Source organism: Manis javanica, chromosome 4 (genome assembly GCF_040802235.1).
Source record: "Manis javanica isolate MJ-LG chromosome 4, MJ_LKY, whole genome shotgun sequence".
In the NCBI taxonomy this organism is placed as follows: Eukaryota; Metazoa; Chordata; class Mammalia; order Pholidota; family Manidae; genus Manis; species Manis javanica.
The window spans coordinates 11371314-11392436 of record NC_133159.1 but is presented as its reverse complement, the minus strand read 5'-3'; the positions used below and the strand labels follow the sequence as shown (position 1 = coordinate 11392436).

At 49.4% G+C, this 21123-nt stretch overlaps 1 protein-coding gene across 3 annotated transcripts; it reads left to right on the top strand.

Moving 5' to 3' along the window:
- Window positions 1–445: 445 nt before the first annotated feature.
- CASP9 (caspase 9) lies at window positions 446–20716 on the top strand. Of its 3 annotated transcripts, none has more exons than XM_073233252.1 (9): window positions 446–475; window positions 4055–4451; window positions 7133–7164; window positions 8027–8203; window positions 8652–8741; window positions 9967–10114; window positions 16628–16807; window positions 17398–17507; window positions 18545–20716. In XM_073233252.1, the coding sequence occupies exons 1-9, from the start codon at window positions 461–463 to the stop codon at window positions 18632–18634; spliced, it is 1239 nt and encodes a 412-aa protein (XP_073089353.1). In that variant the 5' UTR covers window positions 446–460; the 3' UTR covers window positions 18635–20716. The 3 variants fall into 3 exon arrangements, with proteins under 3 accessions (XP_073089353.1, XP_073089354.1, XP_073089352.1); XM_073233253.1 differs by lacking the exon at window positions 446–475 and adding an exon at window positions 1214–1400 and having other exon boundaries at window positions 4055–4328; XM_073233251.1 differs by lacking the exon at window positions 446–475 and adding an exon at window positions 1214–1400.
- Window positions 20717–21123: the final 407 nt, after the last annotated feature.

Here is a 21123-nt window from a genome sequence, read left to right as displayed (position 1 = left end):
TTCATTTTATTTGTTTATTTATTTTTTATTAAGGTATCATTGATATACAGTCTTATGCTCAGGTTTCACATGAGCAACATTGTGGTTACGACATTCCCCCTATTCTCAAGTCCCCACCACATACCCCATTACAGTCACTGTCCATCAGCATAGTAAAATGAAATAGAGTCACTACCTGTCTTCTCTGTGTTATACTTCCTTCCCCGTGCCCCCCCTTATTATATTATGTGTGCTAATCATAATGCCCCTTAATCCCCTTATCCGTCCCTTCCCACCCATCCTCCCCAGTCCCTTTCCCTTTGGTAACTGTTAGTCCATCCTTGGGTTCTGTGATCCTGCTGCTGTTTTGTTCCTTCAGTTTTCCTTTGTTCTTATACTCCACAGATGAGTGAAATCATTTGGTACTTGTCTTTCTCCGCCTGGCTTATTTCACAGAGCATAATACCCTCTAGCTCCATCCATGTTGTTGCAAATGGTAAGATTTGTTTTCTTCTTATGGCTGAATAATATTCCATTGTGTATATGTACCACCTCTTCTTTATCCATTCATCTACTGAGGGACACTTAGGTTGCTTCCATTTCTTGGCTATTGTAAATAGTGCTGCCATAAACATAGGGGTGCATATGTCTTTTTGAAACTGGGCTCCTGCATTCTTAGGGTAAAATCCTAGAAGTGGAATTCCTGGGTCAAATGGTATTTCTATTTTGAGTTTTTTGAGGAACCTCCATACTGCTTTCCACAATGGTTGAATTTACATTCCCACCATTAGTGTAGGAGGGTCCCCCCTTCCCAGGAGTCTTTATTTTTGAAATGTGGGAATGAGCCCTATAAACTGGGAGTTCAGAGGACTAGATTTCTGCCAGTTTTTTTTATGGGAGGTGCTAGGGTGGGAGAGAGTGAAGAGAAGAATGGAAGACCATGTAATGTGGGCTTGGATGGATGAGACGCGCGAGTTTGGAACAGTAAACGACTAGATTCCGGCATGGGGGTGGGGACAGGGGATGGGGCTAGAGGGCAGCCGGACTCGGGAGGCTGTGACAGGCCATGGCTCCAGGGGTTGGTGGCCCTTACTAGCAGTGCGACTCCCTCCTAGTCTCTATAAAAGCAGAGGGGTCGTGAATCGTGGCCCGGGGCCGGCGGCTGTGACGCGGGGGCGTGCCCAGAGGGCGGGGCGAGTCCAGGGGGCGGGTTCCGGGGTGTGGGCGGGGCGCCGTAGCCGAGGCCCGGAAGCGGACGGAGGCGGCTCCGGTCCCCTCGTCTGCCTGCCATGGATGAGGCAGATCGGCAGCTCCTGCGGCGGTGCCGGGTGCGGCTGGTCAGCGAGCTGCAGGTGGCCGCGCTCTGGGATGCTTTACTGAGCCGCGGGCTCTTCACGCTCGCCATGATCGAGGACATTCAGGTGCGCCCCGCGCCGCACGCAGACTTCGGGTCACTGGCGGGGACAGCGAGGCCGCGCGCAGGGGGCTGCTGGAGCCACACATGACTGAATGGCCGAGCTCCTGCCTCCCGGCTGCGCCACCCAGCACCCACCCTTTGGGGAACCATTGTGTGGGAACCCCATTTTTCCTCAGGGCGTCGAGCCCACTAGATCGCCTAGCGAAAGCAGGCAACACAGACCCCTCTTCCAGAGTTTGCTAAAGGGGTTGCACGCCCCAGCCTGCACCGTCGGCGGCTGCCCCACTGGGCTTCTTGAGGCCGTGGAGGCAGGTGTGCGTTTCCTCCTACAGCACGGAGGTTCAGGGCACCCCCTGGAGGTCAGACTGCCTGCCACTGTGTCCCCGAGCAAGTCACTTAGCCTCTTCGAGCCTCAGTTTCCTGGGCTGGGAATGGGGACAACAGCAGTATTGTTGTGAGGGCTAAATGAGAAAATGGATATGGCGCAGGAGAGCGTCGGGCGCAAGGGTAAGGTAGCGGCTGTGCCCAGCCCTCTTCGGCCAGACTTTCTTTCCTATAAGTTGGTTTTGTAAGGGGTTTTGGAGATGAGGGGCCTGGTGCGGGTAATGGAGAGAATAATAACCTCACATATTTGAGGTTCTTTTTAAAGGCACTTTAATTTATTTGTATTACTTGTTGACCCCCTCCACCCCCCAACACAGGCCTGTGAGGTAAGGGGGGTACTGGAGGTGTTTCCTACAGTGAGGTGCAGTGGGGTGTGTAGCTTTCTGGAGGCCCATGGCCAGTGGCCTGTGGGTGGCTTGCAGGTCAGGTGTCTGGTTTCTCTATTATCCAGGAGCTTGGCCTGACCCAGTGAGGATGTCTTTAATAGGACAAATATATGGAAAATAACCAATGAATACTATTAAAATAAGACTTATGCTGTGGGGCCTGTACTGAGGTGTGGAAATGGTTTGAGGTCATATCCTTACCTTCATGCACACTGACAGGGGCTCTAAGCTCAAATGCCCACTGAGGCCCAATGGGTAGGCATTGTAGTAGGCCTCCCTCCCGCCAGCTCCAGCTAGGTATGGTCATACCAGAATGCTGGCCCTGTGTTGCCAGATTTTGCATGTTTTTAAAGAGAGCTGAAATTCTTGATTTTAATGTCAAATTCCCTGATTTGAAATGTCAGCAACACATTGAGATTTTTAAAAGGACATTGTGTGAACAATGAGCTGCCATCTTGCCACACCTAGTATGGCTGAGACATGTATCTAGGTCCTCATCCTGGCTTTGTTATGTATTACAAGTGCAATATTAGCAAGTCCCTTTCTGGGACTCAATTTCCCTCATCTGTAAAGTGGGGATATGTGTAATTTAACCCTGTAAGGTTGTTGAGGGGGTCTAAGTGGATGATGCATTTAATATGCATTTAATACAGTGTCTGTCTTACCATGAGTGTTCATTTAATGTTGCAAGAGATCAGAAAATCCGATCCACTTGCACAGAAGTGGCATGTAGCTGTTTTGCTAGTTGTAATGATCTTCTGTGACACTATAGGTAGGTCTATGTTGATCAATACAACAGCCATTTGCCACCTATCCTATTTAAATGTAAATGTGAGGTAATTAAAATTAAGCAAAATAAAAAATTCAGCTCCTCAGTTGCAGCATATGTGCTCAGCAGCCATGCATGGCTGACGGCTACCATATGGACAATACAGATAAAGAGCATTTCCATCATCACAGAAAGTTCTCTTAGCACTACTGTAGGATATTTGAGGACAGGGTTGTGTCTTATTGCTGTGTGGGCCTGAGGAACTTGCCTAGAGCTGGGTCTCCAAGGACAGCCAGCAGGTAGCAAGCATCTTTCTCCTGCTGTCTGTCTCAGTGATCCGCCCCACTGTCCCGCCACCTGCCAACCTTGACCATTCCTGCCTCTTCACAGTCCATCCAGCGAATGCCGAAATCCTGCCGATTCTCTCTACTTTTTCATTTAATCTGTCTTCTCATCTCTCTCCACTCCATCTGCACCGTTTTTACCGCCATCTGACCTGACTGGGGCTCACTCCCTTCCACTGTCCATCCTGCCCCCAGAGTGAATTTTCTAAAAGGCAGATCCGACTGTCACTTGCCTTCAAACTCTGCAGAGGCTCCTCGCAGCTTTTGTGTCATGACCGCGCAAAGGCCTTATTCCTCACTGCTGTTTCCTATCCCTGCTTATATTTCTAATTTCTCTCAATTCGCTATTCACTTCCTAATGTTTTCTGGGGTCTCAGCTAAGACACCCCCTCCTGGAGGCTTCCCTGGTCCTCCAAGGCTGAGCTGGGTACCCCTGCACCATCCTCAGCCCTCCTGGTATTTCTCTCCTTGGTGCGTCACTGTGGGGTTGTCTGTTTGCATCCCTAACTAGACATGTGCTCCTTTGCTCATTGAGGACTAAGACTGTTCACGACTGTTTCAGCACTTATACAGCACTGGGCACATACCAGATACCTCCAAAATACCAGCTGAATAGATAAGCAAAGGCTGGCGAGTGGTACACAGTTAAGTACAGGCCCAATTTGTGCCCATGTGCCTGATTGTTTAGACTTATACTAGATGGGGAATGGACGGACAAAGTGAGAGTCCCACGAAATGGTGTGGATAATAGTGCCATGTCTTTCTTTCCAAACAGCATGCAGGATGTGGGTCTCGGAGTGACCAGGCCAGGCAGCTGATCATAGATCTAGAGACTCGAGGGAGCCAGGCCCTTCCTTTGTTCATCTCCTGCTTAGAGGACACAGGCCAGGATATGCTGGCTTCACTACTGAGAATGAGTGGACAAGCAGAGAAGCAGAGAAGCAGAGAAGCCATCAGACCCCTGGACCTCAGGCCTGGGGTGCCCAGACCAATGGGCACTGAACGAGAGGAGCTGACAGTGAAGCAGGAGCCAGCAAAGCCAACCCCAGGTGCACTTGATACAGTGGTGCTACGGCCTGAGGAGCTCTGGCCAGCCAAGCCCAGGCCAATGGTTGTCAGACCAGAGGTGCCCAGACCAGTGGACTGTGGTTCTGGCGTTTTCAGTGATGTCTGTGAGTACTGAGAGTGGTTGGTGGGTGGTCAGACCTATGAGGTTCATGCGCTTGGATGTCCAAACCTCTTGCCAGATTTGAGAAGTTCTCAGCCATTCTTTCTTTTTTTTCTTTTTAAGCAGAAGTATAATTTATTGAAAAGACATGTGGTAGTTTTTTTTATTAAGGTATTATTGATATACACTCTTATGAAGGTTTCACAAGAAAAACAATGTGGTTACTACATTCACCCATATTATCAAGTCCCCCCCCACACCCCACTGCACTCACTGTCCATCAGTGTAGTGAGATGCCACAGAGTCACTACTTGTCTTCTCTGTGCTATACTGTCTTCCCCATGATCCCCCCCACACCATGTGTACTAATCATAATACCCCTCAATCCCCTTCTCCCTCCCTCCCCACCTGCCCTCCCTTACCCCTCCCGTTTGGTAACCGCTAGTCCCTTCTTGGAGTCTCTGAGTTTGCTGCTGTTTTGTTCCTTCAGTTTTGATTCGTTGTTATACTCCACAAATGAGGGAAATCATTTGGTATTTGTCTTTCTCCGCCTGACTTATTTCACTGAGCATAATACCCTCTAGCTCCATCCAGGTTGTTGCAAATGGTAGGATTTGTTTCTTATCAGCCATTATTTCTTCAAATAAGCTTTCTGCCCCTTTCTGCCTCTTTTCTTCTGGGACTCCAATAATTCATAGATTGTTTTCTTTTTTTTTGAGAGGGCATCTCTCATATTTATTGATCATATGGTTGTTAACAACAATAAAATTCTGTATAGGGGACTCAATGCACAATCATTAATCAACCCCAAGCCTAATTCTCAACAGTCTCCAATCTTCTGAAGCATAACGAACAAGTTCTTACATGGTGAGTAAGTTCTTACATGCTGAACAGTGCAAGGGCTGTCATCACAGAAACTTTCGGTTTTGATCATGCATCATAAACTATAAACATAGATTGTTTTCTTTTAATGATGGCCCATAGTTCATGAAGGCTTTTCGTTACTCTTTCACTCTTGTTATTATCTTTTGAGTGGATCATTTCAAATGACTTGTCTTCTAGTTCACAGATTCTTCTGCGTGATCGGGTCTGGTATTGTGTTGGCTGTAGCATTTTTCATTTCATAATTGTATCCTCCACTTCCAGACTTGCTCTTTCATTCTTTTTAAATATTTTTCTCTCTTTTAAGCTTCTCATTTTGTTCATCTATTGTTTTCCTGATTCCATTGAATTGTCTTTCTGTGTTTCCTTGTAGTTCGAGCTTCCTTAAAACAACCATTTTGAATTCCTTATCAGGAAGATGACAGGTTTCTGTGTATTTGGGGTTGGTTACTGGAAAATTATTATATTCCTTTGGTAGTGTCATATTTCCTTGATTTCTCCTGTTCCTCGACTTGTTGGGTTGCTGTCTGTGCATTTGGGGAAGCAGTCACCTCCCTCAGTCTTTATTGACTAGCTTCTTCCCTGCAGCCAGTCTAGGAACTTTTTTTGCACCAACAGTGTGCTGGAACTTTTCTCCCAGATTTCCGGACTTCCCAAAGGCACCCTTGTCCATGCGTGACTGTCAAAATTGGTGTTCTTTGTGGGAGGAGGTGGAAAAAGCTCTTATTCTGTCATTTTGATGATGTCACTCTCATTTTTGCGGATCATTTACTGTTGATTCAGGGGATGAGTGAATTCCTCCATAGCGGATGACAGTTACATTTTGGGGTGCAGTAGGATTTTGGAAATGAGCAATTGTTTCAGATTTAAGTCTGTGGACTAATGGGAGTCTTCAGGCTAAGTAAAAATGTCTACTTTTAAAAGTGGCATGGGCCTGCTTTTTTGGCATGGCTTTTACACTGGCGAAAGGAGAGTTCCTAGCAAGGGATCCAGGCTCTTCCTGGGTTATGAATGGCACTATTGTTCGATCACCAGTATAGGCTCCAACATGACCTGGAAATAGCCACCATGTTCTCTTTGTTTAAAAAAGAACAAAAAGTTACAGACTGGTGGTCCGTTGAACTTTGAACTTCTTGCTCATTGAAACGAAAACTCTTTTGACACTGAAGGGAAAATGACCACCTTTATCCATTCATTCTGTGCATATTTTCCAAGGACTTAACAGTGTGGCAGGTTCCATAGAGTCTATAGAGAGGGAGCACCTGCTCTCCCGGGGCTTCCCATCCGCCCTGCTGGCCTAGCATCTCATATAAATGGAATCACATCGTATATACCCCTCTGCCTTTTTTCCCTCAGGATAATGTTATCCTGGTTGTCCATGGCATTGCGTGTATCAGTACATTGTTCCTTGTCAGGTTGTGTAGTGTCCCTTGTATGGCTGTTTTCACAATTTGTCTATTGACTTGTCACTGTATGTTGGAGTTGTTTGTGGTTTGTGGCATTTTGAGTAACAAACAGTTCAGAGGTCATTTATAGCCCAGTATTTTTGTACCCTTTGCACTCATTTCTCTTGCATGTACGTCTGGGAGTGGAATTGCTGGCCAGAGGGCAGGTGTGTGTTTAGCTTTATTGGAAAACTTTGAGGCAGTTCTGCAAGGTGGCTGTGCCCCTTGACCCCCACCCCCCAGCAGGGCCTGAGGGCTCCCAAGTCCTCACCCCTCCCTGTTTCTGTGGGGCTGTCCTCAGAGCCCCTGCTCCTCTCCTGTGGGGCCCTGGCATTCACGTTTTTCCCTCTTTCTCCAGGTGGTCAGCTTTCAAGGGAAAACGTCAATTTGGTGAGTCTTCATATGACTTGGGGCCAGTTGCACTGACTTCGGTCTCTTCTGCTCTCCACTCCCCAGCTCCTTCCCCGTAGCTGTGTCTGGAGCCCGGGGAGCCCAGCCTGGTTGGAGAGGCAGTCCCCAATCCCAGGCCCCGTATGGCTTCCTGGAGCAGCTCATCCAACCCTGTTCTTTTCTCATCTGTGAAGTCAGGGGGTCAGGCCCAGCAAGGGGTAGACATCAGAAATGACTGTGGAACCGAGTCCCTCAGTCTCCTTCACAGCATTTATGGTGTGACTCTGTTTGCTAGCCCTGGGCTTGGTGCTAGGATTCCTGGGAACAGACCACTCATGTTTCTGGCCCTCATGGAGCCCTCAGCCTCGCAGAGACTAGTTATACCAATAAAAAAATAACTCTGCATAGTGTTGAATACTATATAACAAAATGAACAGCCTCCTGGGAGAGAATTCCGAAGGAGACGTCAGCGCTCTGCAGGTGGGCTGAGCACAGGTCTGCCAACACAGCCACCCGCTCCCCTGTACTGGACGATCTGTAAGGTTGTTTTGGGGTGAATGTTGAAGGTTGTTGGATTTCTAAACTAACAACTCCTATCCTTGAATGCCACCATGGGAACCGATCTTCTCTTAGCTATTCTTATGCCACACAGCCAGGATTCATCCAGCTGGTTTGCAGTCTGTTTGCTTCTGCCCTGGAATGCTGGGTATAGAAGCTGCTACTCCTGCAGAGAGAGAGCAGACCCCATTACCCATCCCACCTCCCCAGAATGCCCACTGCACATGTGAAAAGCAGGGGGTCACCTTCCCTCCTGAGGAGGGCAGTGAGACTTCAGGTTACATTGCTCCCTCTGCCTGGGCAGTCATACGTCCTGAATGTGGACCCCTGTGGCCTCTGCCTCATTATCAACAACGTGAACTTCAGCCTCAGTTCGGGGCTCAGCCCGCGCACTGGCTCCAATATCGACTGTGAGAAGTTGCAGCGATGCTTCAGGTCCTTGCATTTCATGGTGGAGGTGGAATATGACCTAACTGCCCAGGTACAGTCACTGTTGGTGGAGAGGGATGGGGGGGCAGGCCGGGGCAGTGTCCTGCGAGAGGCCCCGAAAGCTAGCGACTCCCTTAGGGAGTCCATGTGGGACCATGAGAGGTGGTGTGACTCAGTTGTTAATAGTCCAAGCTTCAGACTCAGACACCTGGGGGGAGGCCTGGCTCTCCCACTACCCGCTGTGCGACCCCTGATCCTTAGTTTCCTGTCTAGATGGCAAGAATAGCGCTCACCTCCTCGGGGCGTCTTGACGATGAAGTAACAGCACCCAGGCACAGCACCTCTTCCCCAAGAATGGTGGCCACTGGGACTGTTACACCTGTCATTGCTTTGGTCTGGCCCAGGAAGCAGGAAAAGGGCTCTGCCCAGGCCCTTGGGTGGGCCTAGGCTGGCGACCTGAGCCCCCCGGTGTCCTGGCTCACCTGCACTTTCTCTTGTAGCAAATGGTCCAGGCTTTCGTGGAGCTGGCGCGGCAGGACCACAGCGCTCTGGACTGCTGCGTGGTGGTCATCCTCTCTCATGGCTGTGAGGTAGGAGGCCCCAGCAACTCGGGCAGGTGTCTGGGCAGGCTGCGCCCAGAGGCTGAGCAGAGCCCCGTCCCTTGCTGGGTCCAGGTCACCCCAGCCTTGTGGGAAGAGCCGTGGGGCCCTGCCCACCTGCTGTTGTTTCCCAGGAGCATTCTGGTCCTCTGAGGAGTTGGATGCTGCTCTTGGGTGGGACGGTGTTCTTGGGAGAAGCCATCTGGGAGAGGCAGGGAGGAGACAGGCTGTGCTCACAAAACTCCTCCCCGCAGTCTTTGTTCAGAGCTTGGTACTGCCCACGGGAGCCTCCAGCTCCTGCCTGGGTCCTGCTGGGCGGTGTTGCGGGCCTTGGCCTCTGGCTGGGAGTTGGCACTCTGGGCTTGGCCACTAACATGCTGGGTCTTTGCGGCCAAGCCCCGCCCCTTCCTGGGCCACAGTTTCCTCACCTTTTAAGTTGAGGGGTTGGACAGATCAGAAAGTTACAAGCTGGGGGGCCTGTGGTTCCTCTGTGGGTTGCACAGTGTTTTCAATGCTGGCAACTTTTACATAAAAATCAAGATTTCCAGCTTCTCTTGAGAAACCACAGAAGTCTGGCCTTGCCAGACCAGCATCCTCACAGAGCAGAACCCTGACCTGTAGCTGGGCAGGGGCAGCCCCTTCGGTCCTTTTAGTCATGGTGTGGCCCCTGGACTGGCAGTATGGGCACCACCTGGGAGCTCGAGAAATGCAGATTCAGGCCCCACCCCTGACCTCTTCGTCCAGGGCCTGCACATTCACAGGGTCCCCTGCACGTAGAGTTTGAGAAGAATTGATCCAGCAGAGGTTCTCAACATCTAGCTGCTTCAGAGGTGCCTGAAGGACCAGAGTGCTGGCCCCCGTGACCAGAGCTTCTGGTTTAGGAGTCTGGGTGGGGCCCAGGAACTGGCATGCCTTCCAGGTTCCCAGGTAATGCTGATGGATGCTGCTGGCCCGGGGACCACCCTTTGCGGACCCCCGATCTAAAAGAAGGTGGCCAGTGCTCTCAGGCTGCTTGGCCCCTATAAGCACGTGAGTTTGAGGCCCTTGCAATCGATGTTGACCACGGCCCACCCAGAGCTAACCTGCCCTGTCTCAATCAGCCTCAGGCCCTTGGCTGGGACCTTCTAAATGCTCGGTCCCCACAAAGCCTCTGAACAGGCTGGTGGATTCCTACCTCAGCTTCTTCATTTTATAACCAAGATTCTTGGTTTTCTAGGCCAGCCACCGCCAGCTCCCAGGGGCCGTTTATGGCACAGATGGATGTTCTGTGTCCATTGAGAAAATTGTGAAGATCTTCAATGGAGCCCACTGCCCCAGCTTGGGAGGGAAGCCCAAGCTCTTTTTCATCCAGGCCTGCGGTGGAGGTAAGCAGACCTCAGCCTCCTTGCAGATGAAACTAGTGGGGAAGGAGCTGCTGCCCGCTTCCTCCACCACCAGCCCCTCATGATGTCCAAGGGGTCTCTCCAGGTGGCCAGGGGGTCCCAAACAGGGTCACTGTTGTCCAAGTGGCAGCACCTGCCTCTAGCTAGAGGAGGCTTTAGCTTTTTCCAGCCTTGCGAGGTCAGATCTCCCATCTCACTGTGTGATAGCATCAGAGGCTCCTTGTTCTTTGGCAACTTCAACTCCAGAGGCTTGGTGAAAATAAATAAAGCAGAGAGAGAAAAAAAATCTGCTTTCATTCTCCTTATTATCATTACCCCGACCTCTATCATCTAGACCCCTTTGGCCTATCCCAGAGAAAGGAGGTCAGATCTGAATTAACTACTGGAATTCCTAAGGCCCAGGTACTGGGACTTCTGTAATTTTTTAGGATTATTTGGACTGTTTGTTGTTTTGCCATATGCTCTGACTTTCAACCCAACCCCTACTTCACTGTTACCTGGTTTCCTTATAAAATAAAAAAAGAGGGAAGAGAGAACAGTGTGTGTCCTGGATTGTGGGACAGGGTGGCAGAGGTGGGAAACAGTGGGAATTCTGTCCCAGGGAATTCCCTCTGCCCCAGGCTCCCCAGGGGCTGGGATGTCTGGAAAGCCTATCAGTCCCTCCTCCATTGGCCTGATCTGCCAGAGAAGTGGGCATTGTCATAGCATAATGCTGTCCAGCCTGCCTGAGGTGGGTCATATGTGCCAATGGCCTGAAACATGGGCACCTGTGGCATGCTCTTCTGCACATGATCATCTGTCCCATATTGTTCCATGGTGGCAGGGCTGGGGTGAGGGGGTGGGTTGTCTAGGAGAGCAGGCTCTGGTCACATGATGGGTCTGAAAAGGGCTTACTGAGCACCTGCTGTATTCACCAGACTGTGTTAGTTGCTGAGAAACAGGACAGACAGGGTCTTTGCATCCTGGAATTTATAATTTGCCTGGAACTATATTGAATCACTATTATGATCCAGGCCCATTGCTTGGCCATGAATGACTAAGAACACTGGCTAAATCCTGGCTCAGCTATTTTCTCCCCGTACAGCCATGAGCCAGTTCATCTCTAGAAGTATTGGCAGGTGGAGATAATAACAGAGCCCACGACATAGCATTACTGTGATGGTAGCTAGTGTACAGATCAGTGTGTGTATACCACTTAACATGGTGCTGGGTTCATTTTCATAACTGCACACCTGGCCTCCCCTTCCCCTGACCCCAGAGGACCTAGTGTGACATGCGTCCCCTTCCCTGTCTCCCAGCCACCAGGACAGTTGCTCAGAGTAATGATAATAGGAAGGGGGAGAGGCTGCTGCTTTGGGGGTTGTAAAAATCCTTTCTAACTCATCTTTTTTCGTATGATCCAGATTGTGAGCATTGTTCTTACTCTGAAGCATAGGGTCCTTCCTTCTGTGACCCAAATGAAAGGTGAAATGGGCAAGGCAATTAGGATTGGAGTGGAGCTGGGACGCGGGCTTCCAGGGGAAGTTGCAGGGAGTCAGCCTTCTGGCCCTGTGTCGCCCATGTCTGTTCTCAGCGGCAGGGGGCATCTTTGTGGTGTCACTCTTTGGACTCCTTAGCAGGGCCTGCAATGCCCTTGGTGATCTGGCCAAGGCCACTTGGACTCCCACAACCTTTCCAGGATGTCATAGTCTCTGGCTTGTTCCTCAGCCTGCCATGTACCATTCCTCTGCCTTGTCTCCTGGCCAGCTCTTAATCATCCATCCTCCTGGTTCTCACTCATTGTCACCACCTCCAGGAAGTCTTCCCTAAAGACCCTCTTCCTTGTACAAAGTCAGGGTTAGCTGGCCTGGCGCTCATGCAGCCCAGTTCTTCCCTTGATATAGCATCTGCTCCTCAGATCCAGAGGACCTCATCCTCTGGTCAGCTCTCTGAGTGCAGGGCCAGCCCGTCTACCTACAGCTTGGGTCCCCAGGCTGGCACAAAGCTCATAGTATGATTGTATTTTACATGGATTCTAATTACTTGAATTTGAAATAAGACCATATAAAAATATCTGTGAGCAATATTTGAAATAATATAGACACCTGCCATTAAAAATAAAACCACAACAGCCCATTGGGAGCAGCAAGAGTTCAAGGCTGGAATGCAGAGATTAAGACGCTCCTTTGGAATTCGGGTCCCTGCTCAGCCCCTGGCAGGCTGTGCAATCATGCGTTTAATGCTATGGCCACACGGAGGCGGCACGTCAGCTGAGAAAAGAAATACAGAAATATCCATACTCTGTGTTGCTGTCCCTTGCCTGTTGTTGTCCTGTTGTTTACATGCATCTGCATATCTGTGCTGGATTTTGGCAACTCTTCGGTTGCTATTTGAAAATTCACTGTTCTTACAATTTAGAAAAATTAAACAATCCTCTACCATGTCATCTACCCCTTCATTAAGAAGTAGCGCGGGCACCAGGGCAGAACAACATGCGTCAAAGTCAGTAATGGTGTTGGCATGCCTGGGAGTGTGGTGATACGTGACATGGTGTGACACACTTGGCCATACCTGAGTGGCCTCTTTTAGGGTGAGCTGTTAATTTTGGGGCAGCCTTTCCAGACTTCAGAGATCATGTGATGAGGCAGAAGAACAATGTGCTACAGTGGGTGTGAATTTTCTGAGCCGAGGGAATAGCTCCTCCACCTGCTGCATATTGATTCTTAGGGGAAAGTTAACCTTGCCTTACAAGGGGCTTTGAATTAATGAGTCCCCTTCAGAACAAAGCTGTGCAGAAAATGCATGACCCTGTAGGCGAGGCCTTCACATGAGAATCATCGAATGAGGATGGCATGAATGGCGACACAGCTAGCACCCTGTCTGACCTGCTCTCCCCTTTCTCTGTATTCCACTCTCAGATCCTGTTGTCTTCTGTGTTTTCATGGTGGTCCTTCTGCTCAGGCAGAATCCTGGCCTCTACACATTAGCTGTGAGAACACGGACAAATTACCAAGTTTCTAAGTCAGCTGTACAGGCTGAGAGGTAATAGATGCTGGTGGTTTTTAGTATGAGATTGCCAGAACCATCTCTGTCTTGTCTTTGTCCCCTGCAGATGAGATCCCAGCTTCCTGGGTGCACCATGACCTGCCACCCTCCTTGCTATTTCCCATCATAGGTCCAGCTTGCTCTCCTGCCCAGGGGCCTGCCTGACACTGGCTGCTTCTCCCACCAGGACTGCCCTCCCTTCTCACGCTGGGGTCTGGGTCATAGTTACCTGCTCTACAAACTGATCACTAAGGAATTTCTGGGATGCTCTGCTCTCTGTCTGCCTTTTACTGAAGCTCTTTTTAGTTGCCTTCTTTCCAGAATGGCCTGCCGGGCCCTGCAGTATGCCGTCCTTCCATGGGACTCATCCCAGGAGGCCTCCTGCAGTGCCACTGCCCTGGGGCTCTGTCGAGCTGTGTGGCCCAAGTCCTGCTCTGCCCCTGTGTGTTCTAGGCCTGCCGCTGCTTCTGGGGACTTTGGATTTTAAAACTAGAAGGACAGAAAATATGACACCTTAAAAGAAAATCATGCAGAATTCTGCGAGCCTGACGCTGCCATCTCGTTTCTGCCTAATCTTACCTTTGGGTCTTGGCCCACAGGTGCGGTCTGCTTTTCTCTTCTCCCGTTATCCCTGGAACATTTCTCCACATCTGCACAGGCTTCATTGGCACTGGTTTAAATGGCTTTCTAATGTTCTGTCTTAGTGATATGCCCTCACTAATCATTTCCCTAACCCTGGCCATTTCGGTGATACCCAATTTTTGGCTCATATGACCATTGATGTCTTTATATAGGGGCTTTTGACTTCACTTATTTCCTTAGGAAATGACTGGGTCAGAAGGCATAAATATCTCCCGAATCCCACTGCCTATGACTAAATGCCTTCTTTGATTCCATAAAAGGATTTGAGATAGCTGAAGGAGTACAAATGATGTAGTAGAATAAAATAGAGAGAGAGGGACTGGAAATGCAGGGAAAGAAGAAAAGGAGCACGTTCGGAATTAGAGATGCATCCTGGGGGGTCCTGCGTGCTTGCTGCCAGCGTGAATTTGTGCTTTCCAGCATCCGAGACAAGATGGGGTAAGACAGAGTCACTCGGGGACCCACCGGGTTTGGTATTCCTGAGACAGAAGCCGAGAATGATGAGTTGTCTTCCCTCAGTTGTCTTAAAGGGGACAGTGTGATAACAGTGATGGTTTCCACAACTGCATTCCTACAAAGATTAAAAAACAGGAACAAGTTTTATACATATATATTCTCTTCCAAGTCTTAATGTAAATTAAGGGTATAGTTTTTTAGGTTTGGGCATTTAGCCCCCCAAAATGGAAGGACCCTCCCCCCCAATCTTATTTTGTGTCTTCCTCAGGGTCTGCGTTGGTGTTCTGTGTCCAGGGAGTACTCTGGGTGCGTGTGTCTGTCCCTGGGTCATAAACCATGATTTTAAAGATAGCTTTGTAATGACCCGGGGAAAGTCCTTGTGATGTTGTGATAAGGGAATAAAGCATAATTAGTTGAACCTGCAAATAACCAGGTAAAAACAAATGGACCCAGGATGGGAAGAAACGGAGCAAACCATTAGCCGTGGTTGCTCTGCATGCTGTCAGCACAGGGGGCTGTTTGGAATCCTTATGTTGGAGATTTAATTTGCGAGAGGGCAGAGACTATAACTGTGGTTAAAAAAAGCAACTGACTGCAAAGTGGCCAATGCATGTAATACTGGCAGGTTAATTTCATGAGACCAAAAATAGTTCATATTCACTAAAAAAACAACAACAAAATCAAAGCCTTCAGAGGTCTGTAAAGGTGCAAAGTCAAAGTCCTCTGCCCATCCCCTCTCCCTGTCTTGTTCTATAGAGGGAGCCTCTTAACAATCAGTGTGTTTCCTCCCAGACATTTCTCTCTCTCTCTCTCTCTCTCTAATCTACCTATCTATCCATCATATCATTGTCAAATAGGTCATACTTTACATACTGTTCAGTGATTTTTTGGGGGGGTAATTAAAAAAAAATTCAAAACCATTTTTTGGTAAAAGACATAAAATGTACCATCTCATTCATCTTTAAGTGTACACCTCAGTGGTATTAAGTACAGTCATATGCTGTGAAGACATCACCACCGTCTCTCTCTGGAACTCCCGATACCGTGAAACTCAAATGTACACTAATGGCCCCTTCCCCGCTCGCTCCAGCCCCTAGAAACCACTAGTCCATTTTCTGTTTCTATGAATCAGCTACTCTAGGCACCTCCTCTAAAGGGAGTCATGCAGTATTTGTCTTTTAACTAGCGTATTTTACTTAGTATCGTCAAGGTCCATCCGTATTGTAAGATTCTGTCAGAATTCCTTTTTATAAGGCTGAATAAAGTAACATGTTTTTCATGACATAAAATTGACCATTTTAACCATTCCCAAGTATCCAATTCAGTGGCAGTAAGTACATTCAGAAAGTACATGATTGTGCCACCGTCACCACCATCCACTCCAAAACTCTCCCATCACTCCAAACAGAAGCTCCACACCCCTCAGCAGGCACTTGTCTGTGCCCCCTCCTCCCAGCCCCCAGCACCGGCCAGTCGGCTCTCCTCTCCATGCTTTGCTTATTCTGGACATTTCATATATTACATGGCCTTTTGTATCTGGCTTCTTCTACTCAGTATGTTTTCAAGGCCCATCCCCACTGGTATTATGTGTCAGGACTTCACTCCTTTTTAAGCCTGAATAATAGTCCAGTGGAGTCTCCACCCATTCATCTCATCAGATGGCTGTTAGCCTCTTTGCTGTGGTGAATAATGCTGCTGTGAACAGGGTGTACACGTCTTTGTTTGAACACTGTTTCCTGTTCTTTGGGTGTATATATCTTGCAACTTGTTTTCATAGTTATTTAAAAACTTTCTGCGGTTATCTCCCCTCACCCCAAGTTTTACCTAATGAGTGTGTAAAACTTTGATTTTACAAGTATAAAAATCAAACGAATATTCATATTTGACCTGATTGTTTATAATTCATAATGCGTGATCAAAACCGAAAGTTTCTGTGATGACTGCCCTTGTACTGTTCACCATCTAAGAACTTATTCACTATGTAAGAATTCGTTCACCATGTAAGAACTTGTTTGTTATGCTTCAGAAGATTGGAGACTGTTGAGAATTAGGCTTGAGATGGATTAATGATTGTGCATTGAGCATTGACCCCCTATACAGAATTTTATTGTTGTTAACAACCATTTGATCAATAAATATGAGAGATGCCCTCTCAAAAAAAAACAGAAAAACAAAAAAAACACAAAACTTTGATTTTAGTAAAAGTCAAGCACCTGTTTGGTTCCCCGCTCATGCTGGCCCGGCACTGGCACCCTGGCTCCACCGGGAGTCGGGCTGTCTCTGGCTGGGGTGGGCTGGAGGGCACCAGGCAGCAAGGGGCAGGGGCTCTGCCCTGTGAGTTTCAGTGACCAGTGGTGTCTGTGCTTCCTGCAGAGCAGAAAGACCCTGGATTTGAGGTGGCCTCCACTTCCTGTGAAGACAGAACCCCTGGTGAGGACACTGAGTCAGACTCTGTCCCGTTCCCAGAAGGGCCGGGCACCTCCGACGAGCCAGACGCCAGGTCCAGTTTGCCCACACCCAGCGACATCCTTGTGTCCTACTCCACCTTCCCAGGTGAGCACCTCGGGGAGTTTGTCCCCTGAGCCAGCAGGGCCTCCTGCCCTAGGAGAACTGCGCTGGGAAGGGAAGAGCTGGGTGCGTGCCTCTTGTCACCTCGTGACCCTAAGCAAGTTACTTCCCTCGGAGCCTCCGCTCAGGGCGAGGCAGGCAAAGCAGCAAGGCACCTAGGATGCAAATTTAAGTGCCTCACCCTGGGCCTGGCTCTGCCTCAGTCTTCTCATCTTTAGAAGGGGAATAGCAATCACAGCTCGGGCTGCTGTGGGGAGTAGTAAGGAGGCCAGCACATCACCGAGCACAGGGCCTGGTGCGTAGGAGGTGTGGTCAGTGTTCGTTTCCTTCCTTCCTTATCCATTGAGTCACTTAACTTCTCCGAGCTTTGGTTTTCTTGTTGGCAAAATGGGAATAAAAAAATGTCCCAAGTCACAAGGTGGTGGCGAGGATGAAATAATCACAAATGGGACAGAGCACAGACACGCGGGCACCCCCACTAAGCATGGGAACAGGTCAGTCTGGAGGCAGCTCTGGCCTGCGTGCACGGGGAGGGGGCGGCTCTCCAGCCAGTGTCTGCCTTTGTCCTTCCAAAGGTTTTGTCTCCTGGAGGGAGACCAAGAGAGGCTCCTGGTACATCGAGACCTTGGTCAGCGTCCTAGAGCAGTGGGCTCACTCTGAAGACCTCCAGACCCTCCTGCTCAGGGTGAGCGCTGCCTTCTCTGGGAGGGAGGGGGGGCAGCTCCCGGGCGGGGCAGTGCGTCCTCAGGGCCCCAAGCCCAAACCAGAGGTTTCTTCTGCGTCTTGGTTTGCGTGAGCGTTGCTGCTTTTGCTTCTCTTAGTGCAAGATGTTGCTGCCTGTGGTGATATTTGCACATTATTCAAAGGGCTGCCTTCCCTGGCTCCTCTGAGGTCCCAGGCTGACGCCCCCCACAACCCCTGCTGACAGAGCCTGTCCTCATGCCAGGGCAGGATGGCTCGTGGCCAGAGCATGGCACCCCCAAAGGCAGGTCATCCCCTTCGCCCTACTGTGTAGTCTTCTACGCTTGACCCTCAAAAGTCCTGGATCCCTCTTGTATATATCCCTTCTTGGTAGGCCCCAGTGAGGGGACAGGGAGGATGGTCCGGACGGGTCCCAGTCTCACTGAGTGAAATCCCATTGAGAGCAGTTGCTTTCTGTAAAGATCTCGGAGCACACGGGCTCTGCTCACACGCCTCCTGCTCTGCTCGGGTATTTGTGCCCTAAGAAGGGGCTGTGAGGGCTGGGACCACTCCTTCCTCTCGGGGAGGCCCTGGCTTGGTGCTCTGCTGAGCAGAGCAGAGCAGAGATGAACTGCAGGTGCGGAGCCACCGCCTGGCACGACTCCTGGGGGCGCCCTGTGCTGTGGCCCTGGGTAAACAACCCTTACCAGCAGCCAGGGGCTTCTTAGGATGGGGGTAGGGGCCCATCAGAGCTAAGAAGTGCACTCAGTTCCTGGGCCCGATTCCTTCAAGTCTCAACTTTTTTAAAGCAGACCTTTTGATCCGATTTGAACTTTGTGAATTCTTGAGTTTTGAAATCTTGAGTTTTGAGCTTCCTTATAGTTGAGATCCTTGTTCTTTAAACTTACCACTCAAGAAGACCGCAGCCAGAGCTGTTTTTAAAGTGCCTATTCAGTGGCCAGTTGCCATCCCAGCCCCACTTTGGAATTCTTGCTTTGGTCATGAGAACTCACAGACCTCCCCGTGGTTGTGTGTTCACAGGTGGCTAATGCTGTTTCGCAGAAAAGGATTTACAAACAGATGCCTGGTTGTTTTAATTTCCTCCGGAAAAAACTTTTCTTTAAAACATAATGTGGCCGGGACTCCTCATCCTGTCTTCGCTTTCACTCCAAAACCTTCCTGCTCCAGGCCGGCGGCGGCTGAGGCCTGAACTCCCTTACGCTGTGGCTGTCAGGCTTTGAAGGGCTTTGTGGCCTGTAGAGGATCTTCCCTCTCCCGGCGGGTAGCAGACAGGCTCTTAGCAGCTTCCAACCTGGAGACAAAGGACCAGCGATGGAAGAAGAGGAGCAGAAGAATGTCATGGAGACCATGTGACTCTCTACCAGTGACCTGGTCCCCTACTAGTGGCTGTGGCCTCTGACCCCTGTGTTTTCTCTAGAGCAGGGCTTCTCAACCTTGGCACTATTGACATTAGGGGCCAGACAGTCCTTTGTTGTCCTGTGCACTGTGCAATGTTTAGCTGTGTCCCCAGCCTCCACTCCACAGATGCAGGTGGCACCTCTCCCTGAGTCGTGACAGCCCGAAAGGTCTTCAGACATTGCCAGATAGCCCCTGAAACTTGAGCCCTACTTGAGAAGCACCCATCTGTAGGAACTGTTGGCTTGAAACAAACCAACACCTCTCTTAGATCAGCAAGTTTGGGGCTACCAGAGTCTGAACAGTTAAAAAATCTGTGAATCTGAAGTGAAATTAGAAAAAATTGTCAATTTTTCTTATGGCAGTATTCTTTAAAAAAAAATCTTCGGTGAATACGGACTCTCTTTTGCCTATTTCTTGCCTCATTTTGCTCCGACTCTTTGTTCTTCCTTATAAAAGAGACTTGTGCCTTTTGGGAAACATTTCCCCATCTCTTACTTCATTCTATCCCCATCCTATCCCAGGACGGTGACTGGGCAGGATGCCCTGAGCTCAGAGGTTAAGTCACTTGTCTAGGGGAACACCATTAACCAGTGAAGACACCTGGCTGGGCCCAGGTCTTCCTGAGTCCAGCCGGTGCCTCCAGGTGCCTTCCTGGCTGAAGGACCTCAGGGCAGCCGTGCTGTGACAGTGAGATGCTGGGCTTCCCCGGAGAAGGCCCTGTCCCCGAGGTCTCCTAAGCTGTCCTCACCCCGGTCTATTTCTTGCTTTTAGGGCTCTGGCTGTGAGGATGGTTTACTAATAAGACTTTCACCAAGGTGTGATTCATGTAGTTGTCACTCTATTATTCTCCTTCTGTGACCTTTCCAAGTCTGAGACAGTCCCCCTGGGACTTCTGATGGTTATTTGCAATCACCTACAGGACACACACAAGAAAATAATCAGGTTACCTGAGCAGAGCTGCGCTTGGTAGTGTCCCAGCTTTCTCCTTTCAGGGCCGGGCTACTCCTGTGAATCAGGTGGCCCCTGCCTGAGGCGCTCAAATGACATTCAGGAGAAAAAGATGTCATCACAGTTTTTCACTGTCGTGTTGGGGGCTTCCTGCAAAGAGAGGTCTTAGCCTGGAGTCCTGTTTGGGCCTGTGAACTCCTAAAAATTATAAGTTGAATGGGTGGATGGGCAGGTCTTAAACTTTCATGTATTTCTTCAAGGAATTGAGAGCCCTGGAAGTGTTAACAACCACCGCTATTTGCAAAGTACCATTGTGTGCTATTTTCAGAAGCTGTTTAGCAATATCTGTTAAACATTTTAATATACCAAATCCACGATCCAGGATGCTGCTGGAGGTCAGAGCACAAATATTCAGACCAGTGTAGGAGAAAGTATGTCTGCGGATGTTCATCACAACAATGTGAGAGCGGAAGACAGGACACAGATGAAAGCCTCATGCCTTATACTCATGCTATGGAATATTATTTAGCTGTTTAAAAGACTAGATATATGAAGTGACACATAAAATGTGATGTGATGTTAAGGGAAAAGATGAAGCTGCAAAATAGTTTGAAGAGTAAAATCCTACTTTTGGCTTAGAGACTATATATGCACAGATACAGATATTTTATAGATGCCTGTAAAGTCCAGAAGACCACACCCCAAACTGTTAATGATTATGTTTGGGGGCTGGCACTGGAGATGTAAAATGAGGGGGACTTCATGTTTTTACTTGATACACTCCTGAATTCTTTTTTACCAAGGGTATGTATTACCTGCTATAATAAAAGTAAAAGATAAAGCTGGTGGATGCTGAAGGTTCATGTGTTGCTGTCCTTCAGTGAATGTTTGTTGAAGGGATGAATGCCTTTGGCCACCTGTCTCCTGTCATGTCACTCCTTGTGCCTTTTGTTAGTGGCTTCCTGACCCTGGCTTGTCACCTGTCTGGGTTGTACGGGTGGGGTGATCCCAAGCGCCTGTGTGTGATTCCAAGCTGCACACAGAGCGCCCCTGGGCTAGGATCCCTGCAAGGGTTCACTAGCCCCTCTGCAGCTGCCAGGGCGGCCTCTACCAGGGGACAGCTGGTTGTCAGCTTGGCCATTCCTGGAACCCAGTGCCAGGCAAGTGTGCCTAACCTGGCTGCTGTCCCGTGAATGCAGGGCCTCTGCCCAGCTGCCTCTGTTCCCCGTTGATCCCCTCTGACATCTGGCCAT